Raw genomic sequence first — 18,805 nt, 5'->3', positions numbered from 1 at the left:
ATTTCGTATAATAATTTTTATATTGATTTTAAATATAATATAATTATATAAAAAAAATTATAAAATTTAATAAGTAAAAAATATTGAATTGTTGGATAGTTTACTATATAGAAAATAATATAAAAAAAATAAATTTTTTCTTTTAAATCTTTACTTAATTAATATTTATTTATAATCTTTGATCAGTTGAATTTGATAAAATCAATTTATTTAGTTAAATTAATTGCACTTTCATCTTGTCCTTTATTCACAAAAGTTGTTTGATTTTATTCATCATCCTGCATATCAGACAAATGACATTTTGTTTCAAATGGAGTTTGTAAACTTTTTCTTAGTTATTTCGTGACATCTTGAATTTGAATAGAAGAAAACTTTTGATCACATATTTATTTTCTGTAATACTAACCTACTGAATATCTGATTTCTCCTTGTTATTTGTTGATTTCGCTAGAAATCGAAAGCTATTATGTATCTACAGTGAAATTAAATAGGCAAATTTCGTTTATTAATAAACCATTTACTCTGAAACCATTTTCATTTTGACCTATAATTTGCAATCCTTCATGAGAGTCAACCTAAACTTTCACCTAAGTTAAGAAAGAGATATCACATTTTGAATCTTAAGGAATGATTTCATAAGAATGATCTATCAAAAAGTTGAATTCATATTTTAGTGGAATGTTCAAAATACCAAAAACTGAATTAATTATTTCAATATTTTTTTGTATTGCTTGTTGTTTTTGAGGTTGTGACTAAGCAGTACAAGATAATATTGAATTGGTATTCATAACAATTTCATGGATTTGTGAATGTTACTAATTATTTATATACAAATTGTAAATAAATTTAGTATATTCCTGATAAATGTTTTAGGCTATTCTTAATTCTATAATTTAAGAGAAAATTTTGTTTTTGTAAATGGTAACTTCTTTAGATAAATAAGGCAAATTCTTTCCATCTTCTGGCTAAGAAGCAATTGTTAAAATATTTTTTTTATGGTTTTCAAAATAATTTTTTTATTTATCTAAAGAATAGTGTTAAAAGTTTTAACCATCATGATTCCAATTATCATTTGTGATAGTTTAATTTTCATTCTTTTGCTTTTATAAATTGACTTTATAAAAATCTTGTTTAAAGTTTGAACCATTGTGATCAAATTAATCATGAGTATTATTCTTATTATCGCTTAGGAATTTTAATTTTAAATTGGCTCTATCTTTTAGTTTTTTCTCAATAAACTGTTTAATTGAAGAATCTTGTTAAAAGTTTGAACCATCGTGATCAAATTAATCATGAGTAATGTTCTCATTATCGCTTTTTAATTTGAAAATGGCTGCATTTTTTAGTCTTTTCTCAATAAATTGGTTAAGTAAAGAATCTTATTAGAAGTTTGAACCATCATGACCCCAGTTTTCATCAGTGACTGTTGAATTTTAGTTTTCTTAGGTTATTCTCAATTAGATAGATGTTTGATTGTTATTATAATTACTACTTTGTTATTAATTTGAATAGTTTTTTTTAAAGTTTTAACGATAGTGATCAAATTAACCATGAGTAATATTCTTATTATTGCTTAGGAATTTTAATTTTAAATTTGCTCTATCTTTTAGTTTTTTCTCGATCAACTGTTTAATTGAAAAATCTTGTTAAAAGTTTGAACCATCGTGATCAAATTAATCATGAGTAATGTTCTCATTATCGCTTTTTAATTTGAAAATGGCTGGATTGTTTAGTCTTTTCTCAATAAACTTGGTTAAGTAAAGAATCTTATTAGAAGTTTGAACCATCATGACCCCAGTTTTCATCAGTAACTGTTGAATTTTAGTTTTCTTAGGTTATTCTCAATTAGATAGATGTTTGATTGTTATTATAATTACTACTTTGTTATTAATTTGAATAGTTTTTTTTAAAGTTTTAACGATAGTGATCAAATTAACCATGAGTAATATTCTTGTTATCACTTTGGAATTTTAATTTGAAATCGGCTCTATCTTTTAGTTTTTTTTCAATAAACTGTTTAATTGAAGAATCTTGTTAAAAGTTTGAACCATCGTGATCAAATTAATCATGAGTAATGTTCTCATTATCGCTTTTTAATTTGAAAATGGCTGGATTGTTTAGTCTTTTCTCAATAAATTGGTTAAGTAAAGAATCTTATTAGAAGTTTGAACCATCATGACCCCAGTTTTCATCAGTAACTGTTGAATTTTAGTTTTCTTAGGTTATTCTCAATTAGATAGATGTTTGATTGTTATTATAATTACTACTTTGTTATTAATTTGAATAGTTTTTTTTAAAGTTTTAACGATAGTGATCAAATTAACTATGAGTAATATTCTTGTTATCACTTTGGAATTTTAATTTGAAATCGGCTCTATCTTTTAGTTTTTTTTCAATAAACTGTTTAATTGAAGAATCTTGTTAAAAGTTTGAACCATCGTGATCAAATTAATCATGAGTAATATTATAATTATCGCTTTTTAATTTGAAAATGGTTGAATTGTTTAGTCTTTTCTCAATAAACTTGTTGATTAAAGAATCTTATTAGAAGTTTGAACCATCATGACCCCAGTTTTCATCAGTAACTGATGAATTTTAGTTTTCTTAGGTTAATCTCAATTAACTAGATTTGAGATTGTTATCATCATTACTGTTTTGTTAATATTAATAGTCTTGTTAAAAGTTTGAGTTATCGTGATCAAATTAATCATGAGTAATATTGTCGAACTATTAAAATTAAGAGCTACCATGTTCAAATATATCTAAATTAACTTATTCAACTTAAGTGGTTTAATTATTCTATTACTAATTTTTGTCAATATATCCATCTTATTAATTTTTGGAATTAGAAGTATTATCAATTTACTCTTCCTTATCATTTTGTTTTTCTTCTTCATAAATAGTTTCTGATTAATTTTCATCTTCATTAATTTAATTATTCTTATAGAATTCACGATAGTCACTATATTCTTCAATAGCTTGGAGTTATGTGCGAACAATTTCTTCTTCTTATTGCAACTGGTCTTAAGCAAAATTAAGAAAATCTACTTCTGAGTATACCATAGTTGAGGAAAACAACATTCTTTTGCTCTATATATGTGGTAAGTTACTCTTGCTGAATATTTTCAAGGATTGAGAGATGATACGCTTTGCGAGCGCTTGAGCAACTTCAAACTAATTTCCATCAATAGAGTTAAATTCGATGAAATTTCCATCTTTATTAATCTTAGCTTTAAAAACCAAATTTTCTTTACCAGACATTAAATCAATAATTTCCTTCTATTAGTCTTCATTTGATGGTACGCTTAATTACTTAAGCGTTTTAAAAGAAATTAGAATAGACTGCTCTTCTAGGTTTAATTGATATCTCTAAATTTCTTACTCAGACTAAAATTTGAAATACTCCTTTATTTACTTTCCATTTACTTACTTCAATTAAGGAGAGATCGTCAGATCATATTTGAATTAGAAAATTTGTTGGTCCTTAGAGAGAATTCTGGGTTATAATCTGGATTTTAGCTATTCCTTTTCACCTTAAAAAATTAGTGAGCAAGTTCCAGAAAGGATAATCAAGCATATCAAAGTGGCTGTTATCCATTTCTTGAAAGAGAAATTGTTTTTTCTGATTTGATTTTCAGAAAAACTCTGTGGTTGCACTGACTAGGTTTTTAGCATTTGAGAAATTTATTTCTTTCTTTTAGCTACAAAAATTTGAATTAATTATTATAATTATTATTTTTTCTATTTTCCTTTTTACCATATTTTAAATAAAAATCTTGTGGTAAAAAATTTGTTGATTTTATTAGTTTATTATCAAATAAGTCATTTAATAATCATCACTCATTAGATAGTATTTTATTTATTTATTAGAGAAAATATTGTAATCCCTTTTTAATTAGATAATTCATTTCCCCTCTACGTTTAGCTTGCACTTGACCTGAAAAAGTATGTTTTATTTATTAGGTTTATTTGATTGGTTACCATTTTAGCTTATTTTTTTTATTATTTTTTTATACAAATAAAATAAAAAATATTATTGAATAAATTATAAAACTTTATTACGTTTTGATAGAATTTTGTTTAAATTGAAAAATAAAATGTATTCCTTTAAATGAATAAAATTTGATTTATGGAAAATATAAAGAAGTAAATAAGAAGAATTTCTTTTGATTAGATATGAAAGGAATAAAAATTAGTAAATTCCCTTATTATCAATCTAGGAAAATTTTATTTAAATTAAATAAAAAATATATGCGATTATTATTGAGCTTTTTTAATCATTAAAATCTTTTTATTTCCTTTAAATCATAAAAAATGTTGAAAAGTACAATTCATTGAAAAAAATTTTTTAGATAAATCAAAAGGATATTTAATTTTTATGGTAGTAACTTATCTTTATTTAATAAGAGAAATTAAGATGTTTGATATCAAATTTTCTCAATTTCCATATTCAATAAATCTTAAAAATACAGTTCAGATTCTCTTTCACTCTTTTAAAGTGAGCAATTAATTTAATAATTAGAACTTCCCCCAAGATTTAAGAAACCAATAATTTAATTAAATTATTTGATTTTATTTGTCAAAAAATCCAACTTAAATTACATTTTCTTTGATATATTGATGGTTTTGTAAAATAAGATAAAAACAATCAATTATTAGTTGTCAATTAAAATGTAAAAATTATAAATAAATTTAATACTTAAAATACGATAGTTTAAACATGCTTTAATAAAATTAATAAAACCTCTACTTTATAAATGAAATCAGTGTAATCACTATACATTCCTACGCTCTTATAATAACTCTAAATTATTTATTTATCTTTCTATTGTTGTAAAAATATATTTAAATTGTAATTAATATTGAGTTATATTATTTTTTCTTAACTAATTGATTGATGTATGTAAATAAATTAATAATTTACAATTATAACATAATGAAAGTTAATCAAGAAAAATATTTGATCTTTTTAGCTCACCTTTCAAATTTTTATAAAAACACATTGAAATAAATATAAAGTAAATATATCAAAAATTGATAGAATCTTTATGGATATTTTTAGTGTATTAATACTATTAATTCGTTTATAAATAAATTAATCTGTAAAAACAAGAGTTTAATTTTTATATTAGAAATTAACAAAGATATATTTTAACTCATTAAAATACTTTACTTTTATTTATGGTTTAGAAGAGTCTAGTTAATAAAAAAGGACTTAATGTGCTTAACTAAATTTTTAAATTATTTTGTTATTTTTAGCTTGGTCATAGTATTTTTATATAAATCACTTTTGAATTTAATAAATAGAAATTGATAAACTTAATAAATTTTTTATAGCATCAATAAAAGTTCATTTTATTTCAATAAATATTATTGCAATAAAGAGTAGAATAAAATTAAGATAATTTTAATAGAATTTTGTATTAGTAATATTAATTTTATTTATGAATAAATTAATCCGTAAAATTAGTTTTTTTTATTTTATTAGAAATTAACAAAGATATATTTTAATTCATGAAAATACTATACATTAATTACTATTAAGATCAGTCTAGTTAATAAAAATAGACTTAAAGGAAAAACTAAACTTTTAAATTATTTTGGTTTTTAGCTTCGTTTTTGTGTTTATATAAATTATTTTTGAACTTAAATAACTAGAATTTAATAAAATTAACAAATATTTTGTAGAGTTTATATAAATTGATTTTCTTTCAATAAATATGATTTTAATAAGGAGTACAATAAAATTTTTATGTATTTTTAGAAGAATAAAAAGAAAAATTATCTTAGTTTCTAATATATAATATCTAATAATCTATCTATTTATCTTTTTTCACAATATTAAATAATTATTTTCAAAAGAATAAGTTGAGAAATATAGTGAAAAAAGCATTAAATTACAAATTTAAAACTATTCAAAAAATTGGAGTTTTTATAACATGACTAATTTTTGATTAATTCAACTTTGGATTTACTTTCAGTAGAATGAAGAATTTATTATTAAAGGTACATCTCTACTGTTTAAGTATATATTTACCTTTTATTCATTTAATTGATTATTGGTTTATTAGTCCTCAATTTATTTTGGAGATTAAGCCCTATTTGAATTGGTATCATTATCCAATTCAATAACAAATTATGATTCTTCTATATATTTTTATTTATTTTATTCAACATTTTGCCTTTTACTTTCTAAATGTTAATATTATTCATTAACTAAATTTTTATTTCTATTTTTTAAAATTTTTTAATTTATTATACTTTGCAAATTGTTGCTTCTTTAGATATCGATTTCTTAGCTTTCTTTTAAATTACATTGCTTTTAATTTAGATTATCATTATTAATATTTACATGATTTGTTTCTTATTATAAATTTGATTTAGATTTTACTATATCAATTTATTCAGGATTTTATTTAATTTAGTTCTGTTTTGCTCCTTCATTAACTTTATTTTATTTTTAAGATTTTTAGCTACTTTCTGCTTCTTGTATATCTTGCTGTCCGCTTTTAGTGTTTATTATTTCCACAAATTACTTTTCTTAGGGTTCTTAAATAAGTTATTTAGTTTTTTAATCATTTTGAGATTATTCCAAGAGATTTTATTAGCTTTGTTTTTCATAATTTTATTAAATTTGTTCGAACTTATTTTGATTTTTTTCTATTAATTTTTCATAAATAGATTGCTTAGATATTTTAGTTTACTCTGTTTATAATTTATTACTACTATCAGTATTGTTTTTTTTATCATTCATTTAATTAGTATCATTTTACTAATTATCAACTTAGTTTTTTGTTTTTGGTGAAAGTATTTAATTTTCTTGAATTTAAAAATCATTTGTTTTTTCACTGAAATTTTTATTTTCATCATTCGTTTTAACCAGTTTTTAACTTACATTTAAATTTTAAAGGCTACTTTTTTGATTGAGATTTGATAACTAATCTATTAAATTTTATCTGATTTAAGAGGGAGATTAGCTATCTTATAATATTTTACTTTAATGCATAATCTGCATAGGTTGTAATATTTTTTAAGAAAAGCTAGTTAAACCTTCCTTTGCATGGTCTTAAATATCTGGCGAACTGCAATTTAAGAATGTGAATTTAGATCCTTAATTACATCCTTTAATTAGATTCCTTGTATTTTATTAAGATAACTCATCTTCAGTATTGGAAACTTCTGTAATTTAATTAATTTAAACAGAATATTTGTTTGAAATTGGGCTTAATTAATTTTTGCTGTCTTCATTATTGCTTTCATTTAAACTTAAAATTTAACCGAAATCCTAGCTATATTTAATAGAATTATCAACTGAGTTTGTTTGAACACGATAAAAAGCATCTGTTTCCTACAACTATGAGAATTTTTGATAAATCTGCTAATTTAATTCTTCTTCTCTTAGAAATTGAGTTTTTGGTAAAATTTATTTATGTGAATGTGCTTAAATAACATTTTAATTTGTAGGAGATAAATCGTTTTTAGTATTTTTTCTCTTATTCAAGTTTGAATAAATTGTAGGTTAAGAAGCAGGCATTTAAGTTTGATCAAAGAATTGAATTTAACTGTCGTAACCTAGAGTGAAGTCTTAAGGCTCTTTGATATTTTTTATGCTTGAGCTTTCACAATAATTCTTTGGTGATTTCAAAATTGATTTAGGAGATAAAATATTTTTTGTAGGTGTTTAATTATTTTATTGGATGTTTATTGATTCTAAATTTTTATTTTTTTACAGTGGTTGATTTAGATTTAAATCTATTTTGGTTGCAAACTAAGGATCATCTTTAGGATCTTTCTGATTATTCTTTAAAATTTTGTTTTGATTTTCAGTTTTATTTGATTTTTCTCCTTGAACTACATCTAATGAATTATTTGCTTTAATGGTATTTTATTTTTTTTATGAAGATAGAGAATCTTTATTCTCTAATAAAGTAGAGTGATTTTTTATTTTGATGACTTTCTTTTTCGAAGACTAAAATTTAATACTTTCGTTAGTTAGCTTTTAAGGACTTTAGTGTTTTATCTGCTCATCGATTTAGTTAATTATAATTGAACTTTCCAATTATGATGAAGCTCTTGATGATGATGACTCTAGCTTTTTCTTGGAGGGAAAATATTATTTATCGCTTATCCCCTTTGAACTATCATTTAGAAATTTCTACATAGATATTGTTATAGGTTTACTGTTGTTAGGTTTAATCATTGAAGGTTAGTTAGAATTTGATCTCGTTGATTTAGTTTAGCTTTAAAAAACACTGTTTAAAGTTGGATTGACTGCTCTCTAGTAGCTTATACTTCTTTACTCTTCGTTTTGAAATTTAGTAGAGTTATTAGTTGTAGAATTTATGGGTGAAAGTCTTGGCAAAGTAATAGCAACGGGATCAATTTAAATGTTTTTTGGAGGATGAGAATCTTAAATATTATTCTTCTAAAATACTACATTTTATTATGCTTGTTATTGCTAGTTTAATTATTACGGCTGAAAAACTTAAGGAGAGATTTGCAATTAGGATAAACACTCTTCATAAATTTATTAACATTTATTAGAAATTTCTATCATTCTTTACTAGTTTTTATACTAATAAATTTAACTGGGATTTGTCATTGCTTAGCTTTCGTTATTTACAACAGACTGATTAATGATTGAATTTGTCAACTATTTTTTGATGCAAAACTCATTAAATTAATCATTCATTTTTTACTTTTCAGCTAAAAACTTCTTGTAATCCTCCTCTTGTCTCAGTCTTTTTTCTCTTTTTAACTTTTCTATGTATTGATATGCTGCTAAATCTGTTTCAATTTATATCGGCTGACTAGAATTATTTTCATTTTATAAATTAGGATTTAAAGACGATTAATTGTTTGTACTCATCAATTTAGATTAATCAGTGTTGTTTTATGCTTTTTATACTTGATTTTCTTACTCTTTTCTTATTATACTGCCTATTAAATATTTTTTATTTTATTCTTAGCTATTGTCTAATTTGTTGTGTAATAATTGAGTTTGATTTAAATTATTTCCTCTATCATAATAATATTAGTAAAATTAGTTGTTTTGAACTGAAATAAGTTAAGTTTAATTTTGCTATGGTTATACTATGTTTTATTTATATTAATTTTTTTAGCCTGAGCCTATAGAAACATCTTCTGTTTTTATTAGATGTTCCATTTACTTTTAATTTTCTATTCCTAAAGAGGTTGGACTCACTTAATTAGTCTATGCTATATTTTCAGACATCTATGAAGAAGCTCTTGATTAAGAACGAAATCTTCTTCCATGATTTTTATATTAAGATTTAGAGTTATAAACCTTGTACTCTGTCAATAAAAATGAAGAATCAGGTTCAGTGGAGTGGTTTTAATTTTCGTTTAATTTTGTGATTTTGTATTAATCATTTGGCTCTGTTTGGCACATTGAGTCAGCAGAATCTTTTTATCTATAAGAAGATTTGGTGGAATAATTTTAGTTATAAGTTGAAAGCTTGACACCTGTATCTTATAGCGACTCTATAGGCTTTGAAGATGCAATATTACTAGAAATAGATTTAGGAGTATTAATTTAATTTTAAGCGATTTAAGGAACTTCCTCGAATTAAAATATTTCAGGCAGCTTGTTGCTATTCTCAGTTTGAATCTCATAAGAATCACTATTAAGTCTTGACTTTATGCTTTACTTTTTAGATCCTCTTATTGGCTATCCCAATTAGGAATTAGTTCTTTTATTTGTCACAGAAGAGGCCCTTTATCTTTTATCATTACCATCATACCTTCCTTTATTTAGCAGCTTATTATTTTACACTGCAGTTTAAGGAGTTAGTTTATACGTGTTTAAATCAGTTTGTATATACTTGATTTTAAAATTATCTTGTCCATCTTGTATTGCTTTAGGAGTAGATTTTTCATAGCTAATTTACAAACTTTACTGCATAATACTACCTTCATTTTGAATTTTTTAAGCATACTAATTTTTATATATTTTGTTATTTTTATATATTTTTAGTGGTGTATTTTATTTCTACATTTATTCTGGCTCAGTTTATTTTTTATCTTAAGGTAACTGAATTACTTATTGAGAAATAGGATTCTAATTTTCTTTCTATTTACTATTTTCATTTTTTGGAGATGATCTTAGAGAAGGATGAATAGAATTATTTAGTTGCTCTTCAAATGATTTATTTGAATTATTTACCATATACTAAGCAATAGTTATAATATTTTATTCTTCCTCTTATCCTTTAATACTAATAATTTTCTTATTCTTAGAGAGATCGAAAGATTTATTCCACTGCTTACGCTAGCTTATATACTCATCAGAAGTCTTTTAAATATTTTAATTGTATTTTATAAATTCGTCTAAGATGTTTTTCTGCTAATTCAAAAGCTGCTAATTTTAAATTTAAATTCTTCTCTATCGAAAGCATTCCTCTCCAGACAAACATTTTTATTTAGTGTCTTCATTATTTTTTATAATTTCTTTAGGGCTAGATACTTAAGATTATTTACTAGCCGTTGAGTAATTTACTAATTAACTATTCTACTAATTAAACTATTTTTAAAGTGGTTATCTCATATCCCTTTATTAAATCAAAAGAGGATTCTAAACTTAATTAGTTATGTTCATTTATTATTCTGGCTTTTTATAAAATTATCTTGATTCTATGATGTGCTTAACCAATCCTCTTAATAATAATATTATAAATTTATTTCGAAGAGGATATTTCTCAAGAAAACTTATATAAGATTTATATAAATACAAATTATATTGACTTTTATGTTGATAAATATTAGTGAAGAAGTCTTTGTATAATTAATGAATTAATTAAATAATTGATTTCCTCACAAAGAAGTAAAACCAAAAAATAAATTAGTGATAACAAATAAACTTTCATTTTTTTCATTTAAAAAATAACCAAGCAATTTAATTAAATTAAAATATTAATTTGTCTTATTTAACAACTAGTTTCATTCATATTTTAAGCAGATTATGATTGATAACTGCAATTTTATTTTTTAAAAAAAATATTTTTTAAAATAATTTCCATAAAATTTTATTTTTTCAAATCATAATTTTTTTTAAATTTTAATTTTTAGAAATTTATTTGTTTTATTTTTTACAATAAATGAAAAATAATTCATTTTTAAATTAAACTGATTAATTAGAAAATTGACAACAGTTATAAGTATGGATGTGTGTATGTATATATCGATAATAATATGATAAATATTATTTTAAATCAATTTTTAATATAGCCTCATTTAAGATCAGGAGTAACAGATTTAAGGAACTATTCTAAATGTTAACTTTGATATTTTAAGAATTCAATTTCTTACTTTCTCTTTTATTCTTCGATATCTCTTCTTTCTTTATTTCTTTTCTCTATAGCTTCTTTCTTGTTTAGCAGTTCTACTCTCTAAATTTAAATTATCAAAAAAAGCCGATTAAAAACGAAGATTGAAAAACTAAATAATTACTCTTTCTTCTAATTTTGCTTTCTTCTTTTCTAGTTCAGATATTTTTAATTCTGTGTCAGCTTTACCTTATTCAGACTATAATTACTTTCTCATACCAAATGTAACAGATGATTGATATAAAGTTTGGTATGCAGCAATAGTCATTTTTAATTCATCTCTAACTCTCAACAATAATATACCTTTTATTATTTATATTTATTATTAATATATCAATTAAATTTTAATAGGTTTTTGATGTTTAATTTAAAGCAGTTCATTTTCTTTAATAAAAATCATCATAATAATTTGTAATAACTAGCATTTCTCAATATTAAATAACTCAATATATCTACTAAAATTTTAAGACATCCAAATTAATACTTTGAAACAAATTTTAGATTAAATTATTCATTAAAAACTTATTAAACCTTTCTTTCAACTGAATTCACTTATAAATTTACTAATTTAGACAGTTGCATATTGTAGTATTAATTTTTTTATTAACTGCTTTATGTTATTTGTTAAGAACAATATCAATTTACCTCTTTCTGGGCAGTCAATTGTAACTTGTCTAATAATTTCATCAAAACACTAACTATGGAGTTCTTCTCTTATAGGGCAAATACCAGAATCTCTAATTTTTGAATTTAAAAGTTTTTTGATGATTAAAAATTAAAAAATGTGCTATTTTAAACATTCAAATAATTTAAAAGACAAATATGCTAAAACTAATTAATTATTACCTTGCTTGTCTAGCCAATAATTTTTCATCCAAAGTCTTTTATAAATTAGCAACATCTTCTCTTGAAGCAGGATTGTGAGAAACATATTAAATGTAATGGGTTCCTTCGTGATCCCATTCTCTAGGAGGTAAAATAGCATTCAATATATCATCAGTAGAAGGCTTAGACTCAAGAGGAGGAAGTTAATGCTTTTTTTTATTACCTAAACTTGAAATTCTTGCAATATCGCTATTCTTATGAATGGCTGTTTCAGGTTCATATTAAACTAATGATTCTCTTGGATAACGAGACATTTTCTTAAATAATGCTTTTATTGAGATATTTTTTAATTGATTAAGTTACTTGCTAATTAATATAAATATAATAGTCCTTTATTATTTTTTAATAATCTTTTATTTTAATTGATTGTTCCTTCTCTATTTAAAAAGAACTTTCAAATTTTCTTAACCTTTTATTTTAAGATTAATAAATAAATGAATGAATTAATGAATAAATATATAAATGAGTGAAATCAATAACACATACAGTTCCGATAAAACGAAATTTATGTAAATTTATAAAATAAATATTTCAATCAATTATTGTAAATTGAATATAACTTGTTATTTTATATAATATTTTTTTATTTTATAATTTATAAAGAAAATAAACTCATTATGATTGATGTTGGCATTACTAAATTTTGAAGCTTAATTGATTATGCAAAAATTTTCTCTGCTTAATTTTTTTCAAATTACTTTGTTTATATATCTACTTACTTTTGATAGTATTTTATTAGACAAATTTGAAAATTAAAACATTTTTAAAAGAAATTTTGTTTTTTATATTTTTAAAAAAGTTGTTTTTTTAATAAAATTTCTAGCTTTTTAAAATGCAATGATAATATTATTTATATTTGTTTATTTTTTAGCTTTAATACCTAGAAAATTTAAAAAAATTGTTTTTAAAAATATGATCATACTATAAACAAAGATGATAAAAGAGATAGCAAATAATTTTTGATTTTATTTATGATTATTAATAAGGATTATTATAGTTGTTTTATATTAATAATTTATTTGATTATTCATTTATTTTCACCAGAAATATTTTTTGAAGTTTTGTAATTATGAAAACATTATACCTAATTTTTACTCTTTAAACATTTTTAAAGATTAAATTTATTCTAAGTTTTTAAAATAAATAAAGATAAAAAAGAGTGAAAGTAAATAATGTTTCATTAAAGTGATTTTAATTGTTTAATTATAAGTACTAATTAATATACTAATTTTAAAATTATTTTTCTTTCACTCAATTTTTTGAAAGTCTTAAAATTATTATGAAGAAATTAACATCAATTTTTATAAACAAATAAATTTTAATAAAAATACTTAAAATATTAAAGAAAATTGTTTTGAAGAAATAAATACTAAATAAATATTCAATAGAACTCTAAAATGAAAAAATTGAACATCAAGAAATAATTAATAAAAGATGAAGCTTTAGTAGAAAAATGAAGATAGATTTAATACATTTTATTAATAATATTTTACTTTCAAATATTGAATCTGTAAATTTATATTTATCAATAAGAAAAATATAAAATTTATTAATTATTTAGTCTATTATCAAAATTTGAAATGATATTTTATTTAGCAATTTTATAGAATTTATATATTATGTATTAAATTAATAACTAAATAAATATTTTTATATACCATTAATACTCATTGATGTTGAAAAGATATAATAAATTCATAATAAGTAATATTTGGTTTTAAAATTGGTTAAAAAATTGAATAATTTTTCTTTCGATTCCGATTTCTAATATATTTCTAATATATATTGATTTATTTTATATAGAAAAGAAAATAAAAGGAATCATTCATTATATTTATCTTTAGTAATATTTTTTCTATAATTTTTTATCAAAAAAATTATTAATTAATTACTTACTTACTATTAAAAAAGACTTTAATATGCTTCATTAAACCTTCATCTTAAATACATCATAAAACCAATCTCATATTAAAATAATAGAAAAGGACCTATTAAAATTTTAAAACATTTAAATTATTGATTCTAAAAAATACGAAGAAGGACTCTCAGATATTGTTTATATAAAATAATCAAATTTTTAGTATTTACTCAAAATAATCAATCTTTAATCTGATTTTGAAGAGCTAGGAGTAGTCTGCTAAAATAAATTAGCTGATGCTCAAAAGTTAGCTAAAGATATTTCAGAGTCACTTCATGAAAATATCATAAAATGCATAAGCCATTTTCAGATTTAGCATTTTTATTTGGTTTAAATGGAGTACTGTGGTTAGACTCTCTAGGACTGGATTCTTGAAAATAGGAGAAAAAAAATAGATAGACAAACTTTTATAATGCTTTCAAAATAAATATTAGATGCAGCCTCTTTTATTCATTCTAAAGGATTGGTTCTATATAACTTTGCCCCTAGAAACATCTTTTTGTAAAATTAGAATATAAAGATTTAATTGTTTGGAGAAGCAAAAGAAATCAATCCTTCAAACTCAACTCAGTTCTTTGACATGTAAATTATGTAAAATATTTAATTCTACTTACCACCTGAGTTTTTAGATAATTCAGTTGATGCAGAATCACAGTCCATTTAGTAAATATGGAATTAATAAGCAGATTTATGGTGTATTGGAATGTGTTTATATTCTATGGCTTAAGCAAAGAACCTGCTATACTATTTAAAGGAATTAAGTTATGGGACTATGTATTACTAATTTTAAAAGAGCATTGATATCGATATCAATTATATTCTCTTAGATTTTTTTTAGTTTGATCAGATAAAAAGACCAGATATTCTTAAGCAAATAGATTCTTTTGATAAAGCTTAAAAAAATCTCGACTAATTCTAAATTTAGTAATTAGAAAATACTTGGGAATTTGATTTAGAAGATTTTAATTAATAAATTGAAGATTTGCTTGATGAAGCCTATAGCTTTTTTGACTAAAAAAAAGAAAGCGAAGCTATTGAGAAATTTAAAAAAGTAATAGAAATAAATCCTAATTCATACGAAACTTACTCATCTATTGGATATTGCTATTACATAATAGGGGATACAATTAACTCTGAAGAGTCATTTAAAAAAAGCATTGAGTTAAACAAAAATTACTCAAGAGCTTATTATTATTTGGGATGCGAGTATTTCATGTAGGGAAAATAAGAGCAAGCTATACTGAACCTCAAATAGTCAATAAAGCTTAATAAATATGATGCAGATTCTCATTTTAAAATTGGTTACATTTATTATGAAAAAGGAGAAGATGATATCGCTATTAATTACTTTAAGTAAGCTATAAAAATCAATCCATATTATGAGCAAGCATATAATATGATTGGAAATATTTACAATTACTAACAAAAACAAGAAGATGCTATAATATGGTATGATAAAGCAATATAATTAAACCCTAACTTTGGTGATAATTATAATAATTTAGGACTATAATATTATAACTAGAAACAATTTGATTAAGCTTTGTGGTATTTTTAGAAATCTGCTGAAAAAAGTAAAAATCTTGTCAATGCATATGTAAATTAAGGACTGTGTTATTAAAATTTAAACCAATAAGATGAAGCTATTCAACAATACTAGAAAGCTATTGAGGTAGATCCTAACTTTAGCGATGCACACTATAATTTAGCTCTTATTTACTATGATAAAAAATTAATGAAGGAATCCATAGAATAATACTAAATAGCGATAGATGTAAAACCTTCCTCCTATGATGCATACTATAATATGGGAATAGCCTACCACTCTTTATAGTAATATGATGAAGCCATTTAGTCCTATAAAAATGCTATCAAAATTAAAGCTAACTACAATAATGCAATCTATAATTTAGGTGTTACTTATTATGATTTAGGTTAGTACGAAGAATCACTCAAATACTACTCTTAAGCCTATGACTTAAATCCTGATTTTGTTGATATCTGCTATAGTACAGGACTTTCGTACGAGAAACTAAATAAATACCCGGAAGCTTTAGATTGGTATAAAAGAGCTATAAAACTAGACCCTCTCTACATGGATCCCTTCAAAAGGCTGATAGACATTTATGTAAAGGAAGGAAGATAAGAAGAAGCAATAGAATTCCTGACTAAAGGGATTGGCTTAGCTGAGAAAAATGAGGTTTAGTATTTTTATTTGGGAGTTATTAAATTTAAAGAACTGAAATTAGATGAAGCAATGCAATTTTTTAAGTAAGCAATTGAAAAAAATCCTAGTTTAGAGGATGCTCACTTTAATTTAGGTCTATGCTACTACAAACAGAAAAATTATGATGAGGCAATCAGAGAGTATCTAATTGCTGATGAATTAAAACCTAATTAATCGGATTTAAGCTACAACTTAGGTATTACTTATTATTACAGAAAAGAATTAGAAGAGGCTAAAAAGTGGTATTTAAAATCTATTCAGCTAAACCCAAATTATTGTGACGCTTACTTTAATTTGGGAATTGTCTACTATGAGGAACAAAATTATGAAGAAGCTATTTAAATGTACAAAAAATCATTCGAGCTAGATTCAAAGTTTGCCGATGCTTGCTATAACACAAGTATAACTTATGATAAGCTCAATGATTCAGAATAATGCATCTATTGGTCTGAAAAAGCTATTGAAATTGACCCAAAATGTATAGATACGTATAAGTTTTTAGGATAGATATTTTCCAAATTGGATAACAATGAAAAAGCTCTTAAAATTTACTTAAAACTAGTAGATTTATTACCTGATGATGAAAATGCACTTTATAATTTAGGTATAACATATTAGCTATTGCACATGTACAATGAAGCAATTGAGGTATTTGAAAAAGGCTATAAAATAAATCCTAACTAGTGTGATCTTTTATATAATTTAGGGTTAATATATTATGAACTAAAAGAGAATGAACTCTCTATATAATGGTATCAGAAAGCCTTAAATGTCAATCCAAAGTATTAGAATGCACATTACAATATTGCATTATGCTATTATGATGACGACCTAATTCCAGAAGGGATTCAAAGTATTAAAAAATTTTTAGAATTAAAAACTTTCTCTTCTCATAAGGGATATCTCTTGCTAGGACATTTGTATTATAAAAATAAGCAAACTAATCTTGCCATCTAATGCTATAAGAAAGTAAAAAAGATGTACCCAGACACTAAAGAAGTTGATTAGTGGCTTGGATTTTTGTATGATGATAAAGAAATGTATGAAAGTTCAATAAAAGCTAAATAAAAAAATATTAAATATAATCCTGATTAGATTGCTACAAATTAGTCTTACTTAAATCAAACAAAAGGTGATATTTGAAAATTTAAACTTCTGTTATTAGTTTGAATGCAAATAAATATACATACAAATTGAATCTACATTTAATTTATATAGTTAAAAGTAGTTGTTGAAACAATAAAATTCTAATGAAAGTAAACTCTCCATTTAAAATATTTTTCAATCTAAATAATTATTTTAATTAGAATATATTTTTCAGGACCAATTATCTTAAATTTATATATGTATATTATAGCTAAACCATCCTATTAATCAATATCATTTTAAATTTAAATATAAAAATTAAATTAAATTATTTATCTAAAGATTTTATTGAGTTTATTTCTTTATGATTAATTATTTTATTTAAAAAACTTTTAATATTAATTTTGCTATTTATAATTTATTAAATTACTGAAAATTAAAAAAAATATTCTAAACACTCATAATGTATGTTATTTAATATTATTAAAACTTAATTCATTTCATATTAGCAATAAACATAGAAAGTATGTCAATATTCTTATTTAAAAATAAATAAGATATTCAAATATAATTTCTTGCAGTGAAAAGTTAATTTAATAGAAAGAAAATTTATAAAATAATATTTAAGTTAAAATATTCATTAATATCTTTTATTATTTTTTTAAAATTAGAAAATATTTTTTAATTTTTTAAAACTAATTAATTTCATATAGCAAGCAGTATTACTAAGCAATAAAAATTAAAAATTAATGAATAAATAAATAATTAATTTAATTTATCAAAAATGATTAATTTATTCAATTAAAATAATTAATTTAATTAATAATAGAAATAGTTAAATTTTTTAAAATTCATTTTATTTATTTAAATTTGCAATATTTATTTATATGAATTTTAAATATATTCAGCTTTTAACAAACAATTTATTTGATCTTAAAAAAGTTGATTTTGTAGTTAAAAATATTATATTATAATATTAACTTATATTTTACCTTACTATATAGATAAATAGAAGTTGTTAGAATGGAAGTAATTTAATTTTTAATATTAAATTTAATGATGTCATAAATATCTAAATAGTAAAAGAATTTACAAAACAATAAAAGATTAATAATATCTTTCAACACAATTTTCTTTCTTATATTTTAAAAAATTACTATTCATTCATATCTTCCTTGCTATATACTCTCGTATAACCATGAATTGATATTTTTGTTCTATAAAAAAGATTTTTATTTAATATTTGATATGCATCACCACTTTAAAACTTATTACGCAACTTTTTTAGTAATAATGATATGCAAATATGATAATATTAAGTATTTTTTTAAATTAGCATAATAT

General features: G+C 22.2%; 5 protein-coding genes across 5 annotated transcripts; 1 reads left to right on the top strand and 4 right to left on the bottom strand. All coding sequences in view use genetic code 6, as the record gives it.

Moving 5' to 3' along the window:
- Positions 1 to 182: 182 nt before the first annotated feature.
- On the bottom strand, positions 183 to 1,805 carry TTHERM_00320010 (hypothetical protein; the record flags this gene model as incomplete). Its single annotated transcript, XM_001012902.4, has 1 exon — positions 183 to 1,805. One exon carries the CDS (start codon positions 1,803 to 1,805, stop codon positions 183 to 185), a length of 1,623 nt encoding a protein of 540 aa, XP_001012902.4.
- An 810-nt stretch (positions 1,806 to 2,615) lies between these two features.
- On the bottom strand, positions 2,616 to 2,927 carry TTHERM_000320009 (transmembrane protein, putative; the record flags this gene model as incomplete). Its single annotated transcript, XM_012796845.1, has 1 exon — positions 2,616 to 2,927. The coding sequence occupies one exon, from the start codon at positions 2,925 to 2,927 to the stop codon at positions 2,616 to 2,618; it is 312 nt and encodes a 103-aa protein (XP_012652299.1).
- A 3,050-nt stretch (positions 2,928 to 5,977) lies between these two features.
- On the bottom strand, positions 5,978 to 10,747 carry TTHERM_00320000 (hypothetical protein; the record flags this gene model as incomplete). Its single annotated transcript, XM_001012901.2, has 1 exon — positions 5,978 to 10,747. The coding sequence occupies exon 1, from the start codon at positions 10,616 to 10,618 to the stop codon at positions 5,978 to 5,980; it is 4,641 nt and encodes a 1,546-aa protein (XP_001012901.1). The 5' UTR covers positions 10,619 to 10,747.
- A 502-nt stretch (positions 10,748 to 11,249) lies between these two features.
- On the bottom strand, positions 11,250 to 12,484 carry TTHERM_00319990 (33 kDa inner dynein arm light chain, axonemal protein; the record flags this gene model as incomplete). The annotated part of the gene is made up of 4 exons (XM_001012900.3): positions 11,250 to 11,408; positions 11,470 to 11,648; positions 11,991 to 12,082; positions 12,192 to 12,484. 4 exons carry the CDS (start codon positions 12,482 to 12,484, stop codon positions 11,250 to 11,252), a joined length of 723 nt encoding a protein of 240 aa, XP_001012900.1.
- A 1,665-nt stretch (positions 12,485 to 14,149) lies between these two features.
- On the top strand, positions 14,150 to 17,518 carry TTHERM_00319980 (tetratricopeptide repeat protein; the record flags this gene model as incomplete). The annotated part of the gene is made up of 1 exon (XM_001012899.1): positions 14,150 to 17,518. One exon carries the CDS (start codon positions 14,150 to 14,152, stop codon positions 17,516 to 17,518), a length of 3,369 nt encoding a protein of 1,122 aa, XP_001012899.1.
- Positions 17,519 to 18,805: the final 1,287 nt, after the last annotated feature.

The sequence above is a fragment of the Tetrahymena thermophila genome, assembly GCF_000189635.1.
Source record: "Tetrahymena thermophila SB210 genomic scaffold scf_8254691, whole genome shotgun sequence".
Lineage (NCBI taxonomy): Eukaryota > Ciliophora > Oligohymenophorea > Hymenostomatida > Tetrahymenidae > Tetrahymena > Tetrahymena thermophila.
Note: the sequence above shows the minus strand (reverse complement) of the source record. Positions and strands in the feature narration are given on the sequence as shown.